Source organism: Barbus barbus, assembly GCF_936440315.1.
Source record: "Barbus barbus genome assembly, chromosome: 32".
Lineage (NCBI taxonomy): Eukaryota > Metazoa > Chordata > Actinopteri > Cypriniformes > Cyprinidae > Barbus > Barbus barbus.
In genome coordinates this window covers 10865267-10883119 of record NC_136760.1, presented here as the reverse complement: position 1 = coordinate 10883119, position 17853 = coordinate 10865267, and the positions used below count along the sequence as shown (strand labels likewise).

Here is a 17853-nt window from a genome sequence, read left to right as displayed (position 1 = left end):
CAAAATTATAACAAATAAAGGCTTGAAATATCTAACTTTGCATGTAATGAGTCTATATAATATATTAGTTTCACACTTTAAGTTGAATTCCTGAAATTCACTTTTCCACGACATTCTTATTGAGAAGCACCTGTAAGTTTAAAAGAGGCCACTTCTTCACGTCATCCTCCCAGCCATCGACCGCGGATGGTAAAGGTACTGTTATATCACCCCTTTTAATTTCGTTGAGGTTGTGTTCCCACATCATTAAGTTTGGATCACTAAATCTTGAATGACGGTCAACTAATGAATGAATGAGTGTCAACTCCCGCTTGTTTACTTCGAACCGGAAGTCGCGCCCACTTTTGACGCAATGCCTCATGGGACGTAGGAAACTTGTGGTATCTCTCTACGTCCATTAAGGTTCTGCCTTTAATTTACCTACTGCCATGGTGAATCGTAGTACAAGCCTGTCAACATACATTGCCTATGATAATAATGGTGCCACCTTACAGCCCATTTTGCATTTAGATTTATTGAAACAGACCCCTACAACACACAATATCTGTGGGAAAAAAAATGCATAGATTCTTTGTATACTGAATTTATTAACTGGCATATAAAGTGCTTTCAGATTTACAGAACTGAGATAAAAGAAAAAAAGTAGGAATGCATGTAGTCTGAGCCTTTCCAACACGTATATAACAATACAATAACAATAGAAAATCACATACAATAGAACAACAGTTATTACAAAGTGCCTCCAGCCTCATAAAAACAGTCAGCGCTGCAGTATCCTGCAAATTCGTTGTCGGAGTAGAATCCCTGTAATATTCCCCTCGGTCCATATCCCCTGTAACCTTCACAGTCTTTGTAAAGAGAACTGCACTGAATGCAACGGGAGATTCGATATGGAGTTCGGTAGGTCCTTCTATGCTCCTCTGAAAATGCGTCCCAGTTCACCACACCTGATGACAAAATAAGAGAAGGTTTCATGTGTAAAACGGTCCGATTTTTTTTTATTTTTTGATGCTAAATTTACTGGTAGCAGTGTTCCCCTCCATTCATTTTTAGGAGTGGCAAGCCACCACAGCAAGAGAAATGTGAAATTACAATAAGCACTTATTGTCAAACAAAACATTAGGCCAGTGTATAAATTATTATATTATGATAAAAATCATTTTAGCACCTGAAACTACTTAAATCATAACTTGGCCCCAAATAGATAAAGGCGATAAAAGGACAAATGTACAATAATCACTTAAACGCTCCACAGTCGTAAACTGGTATAGAAAACAAATCAGCTGACATCTATGTACAACACACTTTTTACATTTTAATAATGGGAAGTGACCACTCCAAGTGCCATCCGTGTTGTTTTGCTGGCATTTGCAGGATATTCAGTGGTACAAAAACAGACAAACTCAAAACTCTTCCTCAAACCCTTCTCAAATTCTAAACTCTTTGCTCTGCCCTTACTGCAAAATATATAGCAGCAAGCCGACATGTCCAAGTTGAGTGCACCCAGTGATCCTGTGAATGAGTGACTTTTACCTATAGCTCAGAGATGCTTTGCCTCTAAAAAAAAATATTGCTGGAGGACAGAAGGAAAGAGACAAAACTTACTGTCAAGCCAGCAGAAGTGTGCTTCCTTCAGGAAGGATTCTTCTCTCACTACCCTCCAGAAACGTGTGCATGTGAGAGCCAGGGTATGGATTGCAGGGTCACCATCTTGTAGCACCACAAGGATGAAGATTCTGTGCAAAATTTCCTCAGGCAGCTGTAAACACAAAACATGAGTCACTGCAAAATCAGTAGGCTCAATATTAAGTCATCATCATCTTGGACCAATAAAAAGGACCACTCTTAATCTGCATGTTCTGTACCCTTCACATTTGTGTCCTGCAAATAGCATATGTAGTTATTGTTGCATCTTGGATTAAGATACAGTATGTGTGAAGTGGAAAGCTGGCATGTTTACATGCCTGCAAAATGTCCATTCCCTTTGGAGAGGACTTGACTTCACATGGCTTCTTCACCTTGGATGGGTTTGAGAGGACAGGTTCCTTTACATAAAGGGAATGAAATACATATTACATAGCTTAGAACATGTAAAGCACAAGAATTACAATTACATTTTTAAACTAAGTTTTTGGGCCTGTAAAAATTTAGCCATAATTCTTATCATGGTGACCTCATATTTCCTCTTCCTAGGGATGCGGAAAATTGGGGGCAGACTTCCCCTTGCCATCTCTATTCCCTGCTTGGTGAAGTGGGCAAACCTCCGGCCATGGCTGTAGAATTAAATTTAAAAAATTCAAAATTTACCTTGCTGTCCGAGATTACTGATAATAATATCTTGAATTTGTTTTGAATTTTAAAGACACTGGTACTCTTCAATCTCAAGATTCTCCACCAACACTGTGCACCACCACCTCCTTAAGCAAGGCATGTCATGCTGAAGACACCAGAGTACAATACATTTACAATTCAAGTTGCAACTCACTATTCTCAGACAAAAAAAAAAAAAAACCATGACAACCCTTATAGCAGGGGAAAAAAACCTTCTGCAAATGATAAATGTAAAAATGGAAGAATTCTCAGGAAGGACCACAGAGGGGGCCCCTTCCTAGACCAAATCCAAAATCAAAGCACATATTTTAACCATAGTTATGAGTATTGAATTCATACTTACAACTGTGAAATCAAATGGAGCATCCATGACAACATACCAGGAGTACTGCAAATATAGCAAAGTTTGCACAAATAATTTTTTGTGTGCATGTTGTGAAGTCAGCAAGCTAAATCAAATGAAAAATAGAGAATCCTCTATTGCAACAGTATGCAACTCCCATTACATTAACAAACTGCTTTAGGTGGAAGCGAGGAGAAGGGAAACAACTGAAAACTGCATCACTGAGCACTGACATTGTACTGCAATCATTTAATATAAGTCCTTATTCCATTTGCACATAAGCCCAATGCCAGTAAAATAAAGTAAAAGCTGCATGTATGACAAGGGCTATAGGCATTGTTAATGGACATTCTGTGAGATGGCATGAATTAAAAATGTGTTGTTTTTTATTTTACTGGAAAACTGTTCACTCACCATTATCATGAAGATTCCACAGTCAATGCCATAATGTTGTTGAGGGAGCCCCTTTTTAAAATAAATAAAAAACAATCAAGTTTAATGAACACCAATCTAGCTTAGAGATGTGTTAGTGTAATAGGGTTTTTCTTGGTGATTGGAGGGTGTTCAGGTTGTAAGGTTGAAGTGAGAAATAGTCAAAGTAGTAATAGGCCAAGTTGTGACACAAAACAATAATTAATTTAAAAAAAATAGTGATACAGGAATAAATGTCCTTTGCAAATCATTTTTACCTTAACATCCAGGCCTGTTAATTCGGTCAATGGTCCCAAGACAATGTGCTCTGCAACAGACCTGATAAAAACAAAGCATCGGTAACTTCTAGAAGTACTGTAACAGACACAAAAATGTTCTGTTGAGGAACACAGTGTTTTTGAACTTCAGAACATGCCAGTCTTAGGAACACGACTGACAAACAGCTATAGTTCAAACAATATGAGCAAGTCTGGGGAACACGACTAACAGTAGTTCAAACAGTCTGAACAAGGCTGGGGAACACGCCTTCCAGTAAACATCTTCCTTTAGAAACCTTAAGATGTTTCGGTAAGGTCCATGTGTAAAGCCTTGTCCTCTGTCTGAATATTGGGAGTCCAGGAACAGAATCTCTCTTTTAAGTGGCTTAATAACCTATAGTCTTGGAAATGAGTCAACAAGTCTTCACCATTACACGAAAGATCCAAGTCAATGGCAAGATTACAAACGGCTAAAAAGAAAGAGGACCTGCAACTTAAATGCGTTTGTTTATTTCAGTATACATCCACACTCTTGCCATAAGTGTGATTTTGGAATAAATACTAAAAATTCACTTACACACAGCAGATAGTGCCCTGGGGTCCATAGGGGGAAAAAAAAAAAAATCAAGGCATCTTTCTTTTGGGAGTCCAACTTAAACAAGAAAGAATGTATTGCAAATTTGCATTAATTTTGATTAATGCTATTTTCATCTCTGCTTGACAATGCTAGCAACACTCTTTCATCTTTGAAGTCACTTCTTAACACTTTTTCCTTTTCTTTAAATCTGTATTTTACATGATTTTATTTAAATTTCGAATGACAATTTGAAGCTACTTTTTCTTTTGCATTTCCTTCACGTTGTATGACCTTGAAGTGTTTTTATCTTGTCATGTGATGCAATTTTGTTTTGAAAAGTGTTTTGTAAGATATAAGGGTTATCATTATTAGTTGAATGTATTATGGTTACTTACTGGAAGACAGAGGAGCGGGTCACAGGATGAGGGCAAGAGCCAAGTTGGTGGAATATGGAGATCTACAACGTAAACATCTTTCCCCTGTAGTAGATATCTCTATCAATATTTTCAGACAGTTTTCAATTGAATGTGTCACATATCGGTATATACAGACACACACACACACACACACACACACACCTGATGCTGAATTATTTCCTTGATGATCCTGAAACAAGCATTTCCCACCTGTAAATACAACACTTTTTTTTATCCCAATTCCATAAAAAGTGCAATTACTTCGAAAGCAAAACTAAAAATGTTCCCCACCACTGAATCCATTTCCTTTCTTAGTCCCAGGGTTACAAAGGCCTCTCTTGTGAGGCACGTCTGACCATCTTTTATGATTATTTCATTCATTGGTCTGTCCTCATCCAGTACATAATTCACCTACACATTACACATATTACAAACAAATGCAAGCGGTGTCAAACAAAAAGCATTTCAGAAAATATCTGTGAGCCTTGAAAGTTGTCCTGGAGGAAATGTATTGTGATATATAAAAGTATACGTGAATTTAAAACTGCTCTGTCTAAAATCAGGCATAGTGGCATCAGGCATAACTTTAAGCTCTGGCACTTTGCAACAACACAAAAGAAATGACAATACCATGAATATGAGACAAAAAAATCTTTGTGACAAAGCAGTACAACTAACATACCAATTTCTCTTGAAGGGGATGTTGCAATCCTAGGGTCCATGAGGCGCGACAGGGCCTGAGGTTTGATTTCATAGAGCCTCACATTGCTCACCACAGTGGGCTGGCATGTCCACATCTGTGGGGACATCCGCATGCACTGCAAGACAATGATAGTTTTAAGCATTTGACAGTGATAAGAAAATATTTTGTTATTACGTAGGCACACATTTAAACATGTTATCCTTCTGTGATGTTTTGTTGAATGGTAGTTCCCTAGATGCAGATATTTTTTAGGTGTATTTGTTACTTGAAATGATAGTTGTACTAGAATAGATCTTAATATAAATGTACTAAAATAAGGAAATTGAAGTATAAATACCCAAAATGGCTTTTCCATATGCGTCAAGGGTGATATCTCCACGAGAAACCTGTTTAAACTCCTCCAGTGCCTGCTGGTTAACTCTCTCGTTGTGGTGATGTAAAATGTTACGCATAAGAAAGATGTGGCTTGCTGGGGAGAGAGAGTTCATGAAATAATTGTTCTTTCTTATGCCAGAGAACAGCTGCTCTGCTGTCTGAGAGTTGATCCACCCACATAGCTCAGGCACAAGTCCAATTACTCTCAGAGCATCCTTTTCATCTCTCGTGTTATACTGATGAAACGTGTCATAAAATGCATAGTGCTCTGCAGAACCAGTTGCAGGATGGCCGTTAAGATCAGGTGGGTCTTTTTTCGACTGTAACCATGGAAAATTTATTTTCAGCTCCCCATTCTTGGCAGATTCAATGTTCTCTGGGGTAGCTGCAGCCACTCTTCCTTCATATGGACTGAAGGGCAGTCTCTGTGGTTCCCGTAGGTTGGTATGAGTCACTAATCCTCGAGCAAAATCATAGATGACAATGTTTGGGAAATGTTGGAATGACAGCAACATATCTGCATAATCACGTGGGCTTTCAGCTCTTATGTTGAATTTGACTGAGTTCACAATGCCACAAGGACACATTATAACTGCCCAACCACCTTGAAATGGAAATACACACAATTAGCATGGCCATTAAGCTAGCTGTCTTCAGGTACACATACAGACTCATAGTGACAGGTTAAATATAACAATTACATATTTTACTTACTTATGTAAAAGTAAGTAAAGTAACATATTTTCTTAGATCACTACATAAACATTAGAACTACATACATGTAGGACACTTACCAGATGCTCCCCAGACTTTTTGAAACACTTTGTCATAAGTGCTCCTTGTTTTCTTCTCCTCCCTCAAACGGAGGAGAAGATCCATTTTGGAGCCCTTTGAATCCACACCACATTCTTTTACAAGTTTCCTCAAGGCATCAACCTGTGTATAAATGCAGATACCACAACAGCCATTAATTACAAAGCAGGATAGCTTATTACCATAATTTTCCTTGCTTTTGGCATTTAGTTAATAGCCAAATTTGGAAGCGGTTTCAAAAACATCCAGGATATTAGACATCCACTACATTTACTGAAAACCCACCTTTTTAAAATGGCTTATGTTTAAGTGTCAGATTTGTTTTATATTGTATTTTACTTGTTTTTAACTCTTTTTTACTTCTAACTTTTTGCTGTAGCACTGTTGCACTTTGGGTGTGAAAAAAGCACATTATAAATAAAATGTACTATTACTGTTAATGACATACTGAATGTCTATAAATGAATGTAAAGTTCAAGTGCATTGCTATCATATTTACATAATGTTAAAATTCACCTTTAAGTTCATTAGTTCACTTGACAGTCGTTCTTCTGTTATGTCGATGTCTGCATATTCCGCAACAGACTTCTTTGCAGTAAGTTTAGCATACTCAGTGTTGAGTACTTTATTGCTGGCTCTGGTGAGGGGGCCAATCCACGGCGCCCAGTTTAAATAGGAAGGTGACACTTTAAATGGATTCCCATGGTTACCTTTGTAGTTGAAAAACAAAAGCTTTCTTAAATGTTATTGTGCTTAATACAGTTTATAGCAGTTAAAATGATATACACAATTATCCATGGCACTAGAAAAGCATGCACATACATAATTACAGGGCACTGTAGACAGAGACATAGACCTTTTGGAAAACTTTTCTAAATATGGCTGCAAGATACATTTTCATATCTATAACTTACTTTGTAAAAAGCCTCTGCAAATAATTTCTTGGTCAACTGATTGCCAGAATTCTTCAATATCAACGTGACCTTCAAACTGTGGTGGGGCATCCTCGATATCACTCACTGTAAGAAATTTTGCTCAAAATCAGTGTTATTTGGTAGAACTATTCATGTTAAGAGGAGAAAGACCACTAAGTAAGTACCTGGCATGCTAAAAACTCCCTTCTTGTGCAAGTCCATTATCACGACAGGTGGATGGACCCCACAGTGCACACATGAAAAATTGTAATCGTGCGCTGTCAATGCTTCAAAGTGAAGATAACCATGAAGAAGGGAGTCATGGTTCGGATACTTTTTTTGGTTCGTCTGTTCCAAGAAGTCCAAGGCCCTGCCAACTGCAGTGTGATTCTGTAATAGCATTTGAAATTAGATCACAGTCACAACAGTTTGCTTTTCTGTTGACATATGTGAGTGCTTACCAGGATTTCAGGGTGAAACTTTTAGAACAAAAATAATTCACTGATGAACAAACATATGCTTGTTTATAAAGAATTATCCAAATTCCTACATCATCCCTGTTTAAAATAATTATTAAAATTATACATTAAAAACACACGTAAGTCATGTGTTCATTAAAATAGGATGGGTGCATTAAAGTTGCATGAATATAGAAGTGAAGATTACCTGTACAGACTGTCTGAAGAACAGGCAAAGATGCAGTGTTAATATTGTGTGGTCATCGAAATTGTGCAGGCCCTCTGCCCATTCCTGGTATCTGTAAAAATGTCCACACAACCCACACCTTTTACAGTATGTGGTCACATCTATAAGGAAGGAAAATAATACTGTATTAGGCATGGGATCACTGTAGGTTGTAATATGAATTAATTAAGTTACACACACCTTCCAGTACACCAGTGAATGTGACAATTTTTGCTTTCTGTGTAGTTATGATTGGATCCGTAAGAGGGATGTTTCCTGGGCACACTGTGCAAAAGGTCTCCAGTGGAATGAGGTGCTTGGGCAGTGTCTCCATGTTCTGTGGTGAACAAATATCTTTTGGCAGAACAGCTGGCAATTTTTTGTTTTTCAGCAAGTAAAGGACAACTGCAGTCAAAGCACTTCCATCAGGTGGATATTGAAGACTTTCCTCAATACTGTGTACATCTGGAGGACAAGTTTCTGCAAAAGTGTCAAACACATCACTGTCTGTACATCTGACTTTTAGAAAAAGTTCAGGACGAGTCTGGTTTAAGTGCCATTTTGCAACTGACTTATGAGGACATGAATTCCTTGGCTTAGAGCATGGACAGTGCCAAGTATTTATTTTTTTGTCAAAACAAACAAAATAAACAAAATTACTCTCCCTAACCGAGAATAATATGAGATGCATGTTTCCAGGACTGACACACATATTTTCGATATGTTATATGTTCCATTGCCAACTGAGACCGCTTTACTCAGTGGGCAGCTCATAGACTTTGCTTTTCGCTTCCTTGCAAGACACATTTTCTTTGTGTTGTCAGAAATCCACTTTTTTCTTACCATATCTGACAGAACTTCTTCCTTAAGTGTGATGTCTGGTTCGGATGAAATAGGACAGTAAGATAATGACTTCAAATGGATGCACTGAAACCCCATTAAGCCACTTCTTCTGGAAAATTCAGAAGCCCGTTTGCATTGCTGTAGCTCACAGCTCACTTGATGGTTGCTTCCCCAGGTGCATTTCTGTACATGTATGGGGTTTCCAAATCCAGAAAAATTTATTCTGACAGCAAAAATGCCCTTACTACGGTCTATGCATTGGGATGGAAGATGGTGATTTGCTGTTACATCTGTATTTGCTGATGAGTGACGTCTTTGAATGTGTATCTTGATTTTTTTTCTTGTTCACAACCAAATTACAGAATGTGCATGTAGTTCTGTTGGGCTTCGACTTGAGTATTTTTGGGTTACTCATGCAGGTGGTTTGGGCTGGAGTTGATGAGGCAGGTGTGTCATCACTGTTAGACAGTGTAATGACCGTTGGATAGGAAGTTGTTGTCCTTGGGGCTGTTGAGCACTGGACACTGGAGGGGGCGCAGACGCTGGAGGTTGCGCGGACACAGGGAGCTGTTGACACGTCAGCTATCCCACATTTCTGCACATGGTTCAAAAATACATTTTGCCGAGTTATAATCCTCGCACAATAGCAGCAGTGATAATGATAGCTTTTGGAACATACACCGTGGCATCTGTACATTTTATACCCTACAAACAAAGAGAAATACAGGTACAAGATTGATACATTATTATTATGCCAATGTTCAGAATTAAAACTGTACACAGATTAACACTGTAATAAATAGCTTAACATTACTAGTGAACAATTTGTAAATTTTACAAGATCTGCAACATTTATCTAAAATAACATACCTCCATGTTTAACAGCTGTCTTCTCGTGGGTTTGCATATGTGCCACAACATATGCATACTCTCCTATTTTGCTGCAGAACTGGCATTTGTAGTTCGGGCTTTCAGAAATTGGATTTTTTAATGTACTTTCCCTACAAACTGTTGGATGAAGCTGGAAGCGAATAAAAATGTAAGAATTTTATCTTTACACACATCAGATCAAAAACACTTTACAACACTTTCCAAAAGAGTCATGTTCTCTAAAGGTGTAAGATCGTTAAGTACTCATTCCATTACGTATATCATTCCAGCCAAAACTGCAGCAGGTGATTTCACTTTATACTGATTCATCAGTGAACTTATTAAACATTTCAACAAAAACACTTCACAACACACAAGAAATCCCGTTTCCACGTATTTGCTAGCTAACACTTAACTTATGTGACACTACAACAGCAACCGCAATCTTTATTAAATTTAACGTCATCTACTTGCGAGAACGGTTTTGAAAAGAGCCGTTTTAACAATATTCATCTGGCTAACCTAACTTAACTAAGTTACCTTATTTTGTTCTTTTAACCGCCAAGTGTTATTACACCGCTAGAACGTAAAAATGTTGCTTACTTAACAACGCTAAGCGAGGAAGGTTACGTTTTAATAGGTTATCAGCTCCAGAAACAATACTGCAAAACATAAAACTTATTCATACACTTAAATTTAAACTATTATCTCGGGAAATATTATTCTCACCGAGCGGCCATCTTGCCAACAACATCTCGCGTGGTTCTGTGTGGACAACTTCAAGTTACGCCCCTCTCTTGCAGTCCGCAGACAGACCCCTCTCGGCTTTTTGGCCAATGACGCGCGCGTGACGCGCCCCCTGTGGCAGAACCATGGACCGTAGAGAACACAGGCTCACGTGATATCTCAGAAACCTCCTCCAAGTAGGGCTCGCGGCGCTCGCATCGGATTGGTGAAGTCAGTGTCCCTTCAACACGGTAGTGGTAAACGGTACGACAAGAGGAGGGGTATTTGTTCATTTCTTGTTTTACTGCGTCTCAAGTGTAAGTACAGCAGAACACAATAATGTTGTAATTGTCTTATAGTGCATGCAAGTTACTGTAACGTGTGTTATGTAACGTCAGTGATCTTCAGCCTATTTAAGGTTTAAGGGATTGTGCTGCCCTTTAAGCTTTTAGTATACATGTGCACCTGTTTATAAAAGCACACCGCGTTTTTACACGCTTTTTAATGATCATAGATTCGTTCCATGTCAGCAGCATAACTATACGATGATCCAAACCTGTAACGTTATAATTTTCTTTCTTCTTTTATTTTGCCTAGAGATGGAATAATCTCTCTCAGTTACTTTGTTCTTACAAATTCATATTTCTTGTGTTTTTTTCAGATGTATAACATTTCTGTCATTAAGGTTATTTTTCACTTTGATGTTTATGGCAGCAAGGAGCTAGATTAAATGATGTTTTGTGTTCCACAAATGTTTCTGTTTCTGTCCACAAAATGAAAGACAGTTCAAAATAGTATTAGACCTAATTAAATTTAATTGTATGGTTAAAAATTAGTCAAAATGTCTTCTTTCACAGAAGAAAGAAAATCATGCATATTTGGAACGACATGATAATTAAATAAGTAAATGAAAGTAAGAATTTCATCCAACCATTCAAAAATTTTGGGGTAAGCAAAATCAAATAATAATACCAATAATACTTATATTTAGCAAGGACTCATTAAATTGATAAAACGTATGCTCATGCTATGGGAAGTATGGGAATGCTTTATGTATGCTCACTGCAGTCTGTTTCCCAGCATGGCTGAAACTAAAGGGAAGTTTGATTTTGCGATTGATCGGGGAGGAACCTTCACAGATGTGTTCGCCCGTTTGCCTGATGGTAGAGAGAGAGTCCTAAAACTGCTGTCACATGACCCCCAGAACTACAGAGACGCCCCTACTGAGGGCATCCGCCGAGTGCTGGAGCAGGTGAGGAGGAAGACATGAATATATTTGGACTTAGATACTTATTAGGAAGAGTTTGTGGTTATGGATTTGATCTGGAAATGATAGAAGGTAAAAATGTAGTGAACAGAATTCTGCCCAAGTATCGCATGAAAGTCTGTTTGTTTGTTGGGTTTATGAATTAAACAGGAGACGGGGCAGAGCTTTCCGCGAGATCAGCCCTTGGACACTTCTCAGATTGGCTGGATAAGGATGGGCACCACAGTGGCAACGAATGCCTTACTGGAGCGACAGGGCGAGAGAACAGCACTCCTGGTGACACGTGGATTTCGGGACTTGTTACATATAGGCACACAAGCACGGCCTAACCTGTTTGATCTGGTGAGTAGTGTTAGAGTTGTAGATTCAGCCCAGTAACTTGAATGTTTTGATTCTGTTCACTAAAAAGATTCAATCCAAACCATTTGGAGACCAGTTGGTCATCAGATTCTCATTAATTTTGTTCACAAATGAGAGGTCTCTGCTCATTCAGTTGCATTCCAGTGCTCCAAAAACATTGGCTGAATTCAAAACGGCATACTGTTCTAACTATTTCTGTCAGATATGGCAGGAATAGTAAGAGTTCCTTTGCTACTCTGTATCCAGCCATTAGCTTATTCAGTAAAACCGCATAGTTTTGTTCAGTGGGTCCAACCAATGTAATAATCTTCACAGAGACTGCTAAACTGCTACTGACTTGTGCAGGCAGGAAAAGCATCCAAGGGCTTCAAAAGTAAGAGATTTCAATCGTCGGAAGTAAACAAACATGATTTTGTATGAAAACAGACCAAAGTTATTTTACAAATGAAACACCGCTACTGGTGAGAATTAGTTATTTAGCAGCATATTTATAGTGACAGTCCACAACGTTACACAATTATGCGAGAACAGACTTGGTCATTAGAGTATACCGATAAGCTGTCCTTCAAACTGTTGCTCTGCCAAGACAGTAGTTGACCTGTCAGAAAACTGATTGTAGAAGAAAACACTTATAAAACATGAATAACTGCTATAACATTAATTACCTATTTTAAAGGTCACAAAATGAATGTAATGCAAGTATGTTTTTTTAGCTTTGGAAGACCATAAAATGAGAGTCCAGGGCTAATTGTCCAGTGGGGACATATCTTACGTGTCCAAGGGCTATATCTTAAAAGGTTTTGAGTCACAAATGCTTGTTTTCTCTTGTAGAGGTTTTGTGTGTTGGTTTCAAATACCTGGTTTAACATTGGAATCATGTTTGTGAATTCTGCAGTGCAAAATTGTAAATTTCTTGTATTAGTTTTTGTAAAAGCTCTTGGTTAAAAAGTGAACACAATGAAACCACAGATAGTAAGGGAAGTTAGATTTTAACAGAAAGGTTGAACTGTGTTCTTAGGACAAGGGTATTTTTCATAAAAGACTGGTCTGGGCAAGTTGTCTCAATTTCCTTTGGCCAAAACAATGGCTTTATATTTATGTTTACGTTGTTCTTTTTGCCGTTTTCTGAGTTGTTTTACTCTGAAATATTGAATAATGAAATCTCTGATTCTCTGATACTGTGGTGTTGTGCCAAGCTATTGGGGAACATAAAAATCCACATGAACTAAAATGTAGATTTATGTTGAAAATTTCAAAAATCTTTTTTTTTTTTTTTTTTTGAGTTGACAGTTTTATCAATGGTTTGTCAAAGGTATGTTTGTCTCAAGATGATAATTATGTAGTAAGAACCCCCTTCTTATGGTTGTGCATGTGATTGTGGACCTCCTGAGGACAATATTTTTATAATATTTACTGTTGGTTATTTTAACAATTTGCAGTTCAATCAGCTTTTGGCATTGTAAAGTCAATTACTGAGCAACACAAACTAACAGTATTAACTAACTAGCCATCCCAAACTAACCTGCAAGAACCCTGTCTGCCATGATTCCTGTTTCCATTTCACAAGTTGCTTTAATGAAAGACCAAGATCAAGTGTATTAACGTGTTTATTGTTTTAGGAGGTGTGTATGCCGGAGGTTCTGTATGAGGAAGTGATTGAAGTGGAGGAGAGGGTTATTCTCAGACAAGATTCCTGTCAGCTACCCAGAAATGAGCCTAAACGAATAGTTACAGGTGATTAAGATTTTGATATTTTGTAATAAAGGACTTTCTATATTTTATATGAAATGAAATCTATCACAAATAAAGGTATTTTTAATTTTAAAAGTCAAAACATTCTCCTCAGTGCAAAAGAGCAATCATTGCCACTGAGCTGCAGAAAATACTTGTTCTGAACTTCCATAACTTATCACAAAAATGTATGCATTAACACTTTAATGTTATGCCCGGTCAGAAACTTGTCCCATTGCCTAGGTTATTACAGAGGCTACTTACTTCTAGACATCCCGATGGCAACAGAAATGGTCTGTTTAATTCTTAGGGTCAGACAGGGAAAGAATGTAAAATTGCCATTAAAACCTTGACTAACATTTTATGTTTATGTCATATGAAAGCATAATTAGTTTATACAACCTCAGTATCAGTAATGTCACTTGCATGGAATCTCTTTCTCTTGCAGGCAGTACAGGAGAAAGTCTGGAGGTGTGGCAAGAGTTGGATCTTCAGCGTGTGGAGCGGGATTTGAGACGTGTGCAAACCAAAGGCATCAGCAGTCTAGCGGTGCTGCTACTTCATTCTTACACGTGTGTATAGATCATTATATACATTTTATGAATTTATTACATGGTTCTCTGGAATATTTGATTCTGTTTGGTCAATCATGGCCTTCAGTGGTCTGATATATTTCCAAGGTAACTGCAAGGGGGTGAAAAGCTCGTAACTAATTAAACTTAACCTAATGTAATATTAAAATAAATAAATGGCTGAACAAACAAAGGCTGCACAATAGTTATATATGTTAATTTATCCATTTGTGATGATCAATTTAAAGGCTGTGATTTAATTAAAGAAGTATGTAATCTGTTGCACTGCATGTTCCAGAGTAAAGAACGTCACTGTTCATTTACAGCTGTGCAACTTATACTGTGTTTTTGGAGCTGCTTGGTTCACAGTAAATGCTTCTCATGAACTCTCTTTCCAGCGCTGTGTGTTTAATGTGTATCTGGGAATGCAATGTACTCTAAGTTCACTTTATTGAAATTCGAATTTGTACCATTATTGTGGACAGAATTTACTTCAGTAATATTCCACCAAAATTTTAACATTTGAAAGTGAAGCATTTAAGATGTAAATATTGGTATTGTACTTGTAGTTTTAGTTGGTTCTTGTAAAGAGTGAACCTAAGTATGAACACCCCTAAAAGTAACATTGTCATTAGCGGTAGAGTCTTCTTTGTGTCGGAATGTCTCAGCAATAGTGATATGAGACATGGAATGTCATATCACAGTTCAAATGTAGCAATATAAATATATAACAATAAACACAGCAATATTCAAATAGCAATATTTAATTTATGTATGTATGTACGAATGTGTTCAATGTTTTGTCTTATAGGGCCAGTTTTACTAAGCAGGGCAAATTAGTGTCAGAGCGCAATTCCAAATCAGCACCGATGGGTGTGGAAATTTCTGCGGGTGATTTACTAACAACCACACAAATTAAAGAACACAGAAGCAACATCTCATTTGCATATCGACCAACGCAATATACCAAGCGCAGCACAAATTAACGTAGTCGCAAATAAAGAATAGGCCTAAAGAAATAAAGAAGCCACAGTACATTTATAAGAACCAGAGGCAAAAAAATAAGAATTAAAATTAATTAATCAAAACTTCCCCCCATTCTGTCTCTCATAGTTGAAGTGTACCTATGATGAAAATTACAGGCCTCTCTCATCTTTTTAAGTGGGAGAACTTGCACAATTGGTGGCTGACTAAATACTTTTTTGCCCAACTGTACATAGTACATAGAAGTTAAGGCCACCTAATATAAAGTGTGACCGAATACTCCTCCCATAAATAACTACATTGTTTGGAAATAAATAACTAAATATAACAATATAACAAAATAATCACAATACATATTTTTGGACAAATCATGCAGGCCTATATATAATTCATTATAACATTTTAAAAAGTTTTTAAAATACTTTTATAGTAGTGGTATGAATATGTTCTTGTCCAACATTTTAAGTGTTTGTAAAGAGACTATGCAAAGGTTTCGTAATAGTACAGCTTCCGTATCATCAAGTGCATACATAACTTTCCTGTTTCATTGCGTAATTTTTTTAATTACTTACATTATTTATATTTAGTATCTCTACCATTTTTATTTATTTTTTAAAATTTGTTTCAATTTAATTCCAATAATCACATCTAAATATTAGCACTTCCACTGTCTCACACCTCACTCTATAATTGTATGTGGTGTAATAAAAAAAGTGTAATTGAAAAATACATGTAAACAAGAGGCCTGTTGGTCTGCTAGTCAAACTAGTACGTGGACTCATCTGCAAAACACAGCTCACAACCAAGGTGGAAGTAATTAACAGTAAAACAGATATAAACAAACACCGTAAGGTGCAAGAACTCACAGTGCAGTGCCATGAGAGGATACCTGGGTAATTGCGTTAACTGAGTGTCATCTGTATAAGAATGACAGAAGTTGCCATGAGCTGTGATGACTTAGTATAAAGAGGGAATAAAAGTGGTCCATGTACTGAGCCCTGTGGAACCTCCAGTTGGTAGTTTGTGTGGACTGTGGAGATAACATTTTATAATGCCCAATGTGACATTATGTGAAACACTCAATAAATTAAAGCATACTGAGACATCTGATAATGCTGAATGAAATCATATTTCTTATTCCTGATGGTGTGTGTTTCAGATGGGCAGCTCATGAGAAGGCTGTGGGCTCTTTGGCGAAGCGTCTTGGTTTCAGTCAAGTGTCTCTTTCCAGTGAGGTGATGCCCATGGTGCGAGCAGTTCCTCGTGGGTACACTGTTTGTGCCGATGCTTACCTCACACCAAAAATACAACTTTACCTCACTAAATTCTCTGCAGGCTTTAAAGGAAGCTTGAAGGTATGTCTGTGAACTTTATTTTATCAAGCCTGTATAAGTACCCCTTAATTTAATAGCCCATCTCTCCCTCTCTCAGGATGTGGATGTGTTATTCATGCAGTCAGATGGTGGGCTGACACCAATGGAGCAGTTCTGTGGCTCTCGGGCAGTGCTTTCTGGTCCTGCTGGAGGAGTCGTGGGCTATGCCGTCACATGTTATGGGTTTATGGAAAAGAAGCCAGTCATTGGTTTTGACATGGGAGGTGAGAGATGAGTAAATTTATCTCCTAAAGGATTTATAGAGTGGCTCATTGGAAAATGAAATTCCCATCATCATTTACTCACCCTCACGTTGGTTAAAACTTTGCCTTCTGCGAGAAAATTAATGAAATTTAAGGTATTCACAAAAAATCTTGCCTCTGACTCTGGTACATATCGCTGATGTTTTTATTTGTTAATGTTGAACTGAGGTCAGAGAAGAGACTGTTGATGGATTTGTTTGTACAGGCACATCTACAGATGTGAGCCGATATGCTGGACAGTATGAACACGTGTTTGAAGCAACTATCTCTGGCATTACCCTGCAGGCTCCACAGCTTGACATCAGCACTGTAGCAGCAGGTGGAGGCTCTCGACTGTTCTTTCGGTAACAAACATACAATATGAATATAGTTAACAGCGTAATTATTAATTTGTTTGGTAAACCATTCTGAACCATTATAACACACATTGTGTATAGCATGCTTTTACATTTAGTTAGGTTTCTTCAGTTTCTTATTGTGATTGGTCATAAGAGAGTTAAGAAAGAACCAGTGGCATTTGACTTGTGGGTGTTCATGATGAAGCAATATCTAACAATTAATCATTTAATTGGTTAGGTTTATGGATTACTGATTATCAGCACAAATGCATTCATGCAAACGTTGCCTGTGCAGTCATCCAAAGATAGCATGGGTCAGGTCATCCACAACACAAACACACATCCTTTGCTGTGCTTGTAGGAGTGAAACAGCCTGGACTGTTTCTCTATAAATAACATTATTTTTTACTACAAACATCTCTGACACAGTCCTGTTATGACTTAGGTCATTATATTTTAATGTTTGGTGTTAGGATCATGGCGCTCATGCTCCATGTTGTGTTTTCTATGTTAAAGCACATGGCTTCTTTTGTGTTCCGACACCATTTGGTCTCTGTCCTGAATCTTGTCCCCACTCTCCTCATTTGTTACCCTACTCACTTCTTTCTATTTCCATCTGCAAATTACAATAGGGAGTGACGATTAGTGGTTGACTGCAGCAGATTTTTTGATGTTTGATTC

The 17853-nt window shown here is 37.6% G+C and overlaps 2 protein-coding genes across 30 annotated transcripts in view; one reads left to right on the top strand and one right to left on the bottom strand.

Moving 5' to 3' along the window:
• Positions 1-569: 569 nt before the first annotated feature.
• On the bottom strand, positions 570-10359 carry LOC306852490 (uncharacterized protein). 27 transcript variants are annotated; one of them, XR_013782608.1, is made up of 22 exons: positions 10288-10359; positions 9559-9709; positions 8689-9393; positions 8047-8325; positions 7828-7967; positions 7347-7551; positions 7162-7266; positions 6764-6957; positions 6229-6370; positions 5397-6038; positions 5039-5174; positions 4648-4767; positions 4519-4566; positions 4336-4419; positions 3941-4015; positions 3364-3424; positions 3089-3139; positions 2675-2719; positions 2174-2273; positions 1965-2045; positions 1606-1759; positions 574-947 (listed from the first exon to the last, which is right to left on the bottom strand). XR_013782608.1 is itself a non-coding variant. In XM_079389369.1 (19 exons), the coding sequence occupies exons 10-19, from the start codon at positions 5108-5110 to the stop codon at positions 730-732; spliced, it is 912 nt and encodes a 303-aa protein (XP_079245495.1). In that variant the 5' UTR covers positions 5111-5174; positions 5397-6038; positions 6229-6370; positions 6764-6957; positions 7162-7266; positions 7347-7551; positions 7828-7967; positions 8047-9393; positions 9559-9709; positions 10288-10359; the 3' UTR covers positions 570-729. The 27 variants fall into 27 exon arrangements, 4 of the variants coding, with proteins under 4 accessions (XP_079245495.1, XP_079245494.1, XP_079245496.1 ...); XR_013782598.1 differs by having other exon boundaries at positions 2153-2273; positions 4336-4434; positions 8047-9393; XR_013782601.1 differs by having other exon boundaries at positions 8047-9393.
• A 55-nt stretch (positions 10360-10414) lies between these two features.
• oplah (5-oxoprolinase, ATP-hydrolysing) overlaps positions 10415-17853 on the top strand; it is a 46116-nt gene continuing 38677 nt past the window's right edge. The window contains exons 1-9 of one of the 3 annotated variants that reach the window (XM_079389704.1): positions 10415-10601; positions 11142-11232; positions 11365-11536; positions 11702-11893; positions 13531-13645; positions 14091-14214; positions 16358-16553; positions 16630-16795; positions 17040-17178. In XM_079389704.1, coding sequence (XP_079245830.1) covers positions 11192-11232; positions 11365-11536; positions 11702-11893; positions 13531-13645; positions 14091-14214; positions 16358-16553; positions 16630-16795; positions 17040-17178 — 1145 coding nt within the window. In that variant the 5' untranslated portion in view covers positions 10415-10601; positions 11142-11191. The remainder of the gene's footprint in view (positions 10602-11141; positions 11233-11364; positions 11537-11701; positions 11894-13530; positions 13646-14090; positions 14215-16357; positions 16554-16629; positions 16796-17039; positions 17179-17853) is intronic. The other 2 variants (XM_079389703.1, XM_079389705.1) reach the window with 2 other exon arrangements.

Bases quoted from the DNA above. Each gene is read 5' to 3' on its own strand.
- LOC306852490 (XM_079389369.1), bottom strand. From the start codon at position 5,110: ATGAAATCAAACCTCAGGCCCTGTCGCGCCTCATGGACCCTAGGATTG. The intron at 3,140-3,363 runs GTAAAAATGATT...TATTTTAAAAAG, and splicing joins TAACAGGCCTGGATGTTAAG to GGGCTCCCTCAACAACATTA. The intron at 948-1,605 runs GTAAGTTTTGTC...TTTTGTCATCAG, and splicing joins ACACTTCTGCTGGCTTGACA to GTGTGGTGAACTGGGACGCA.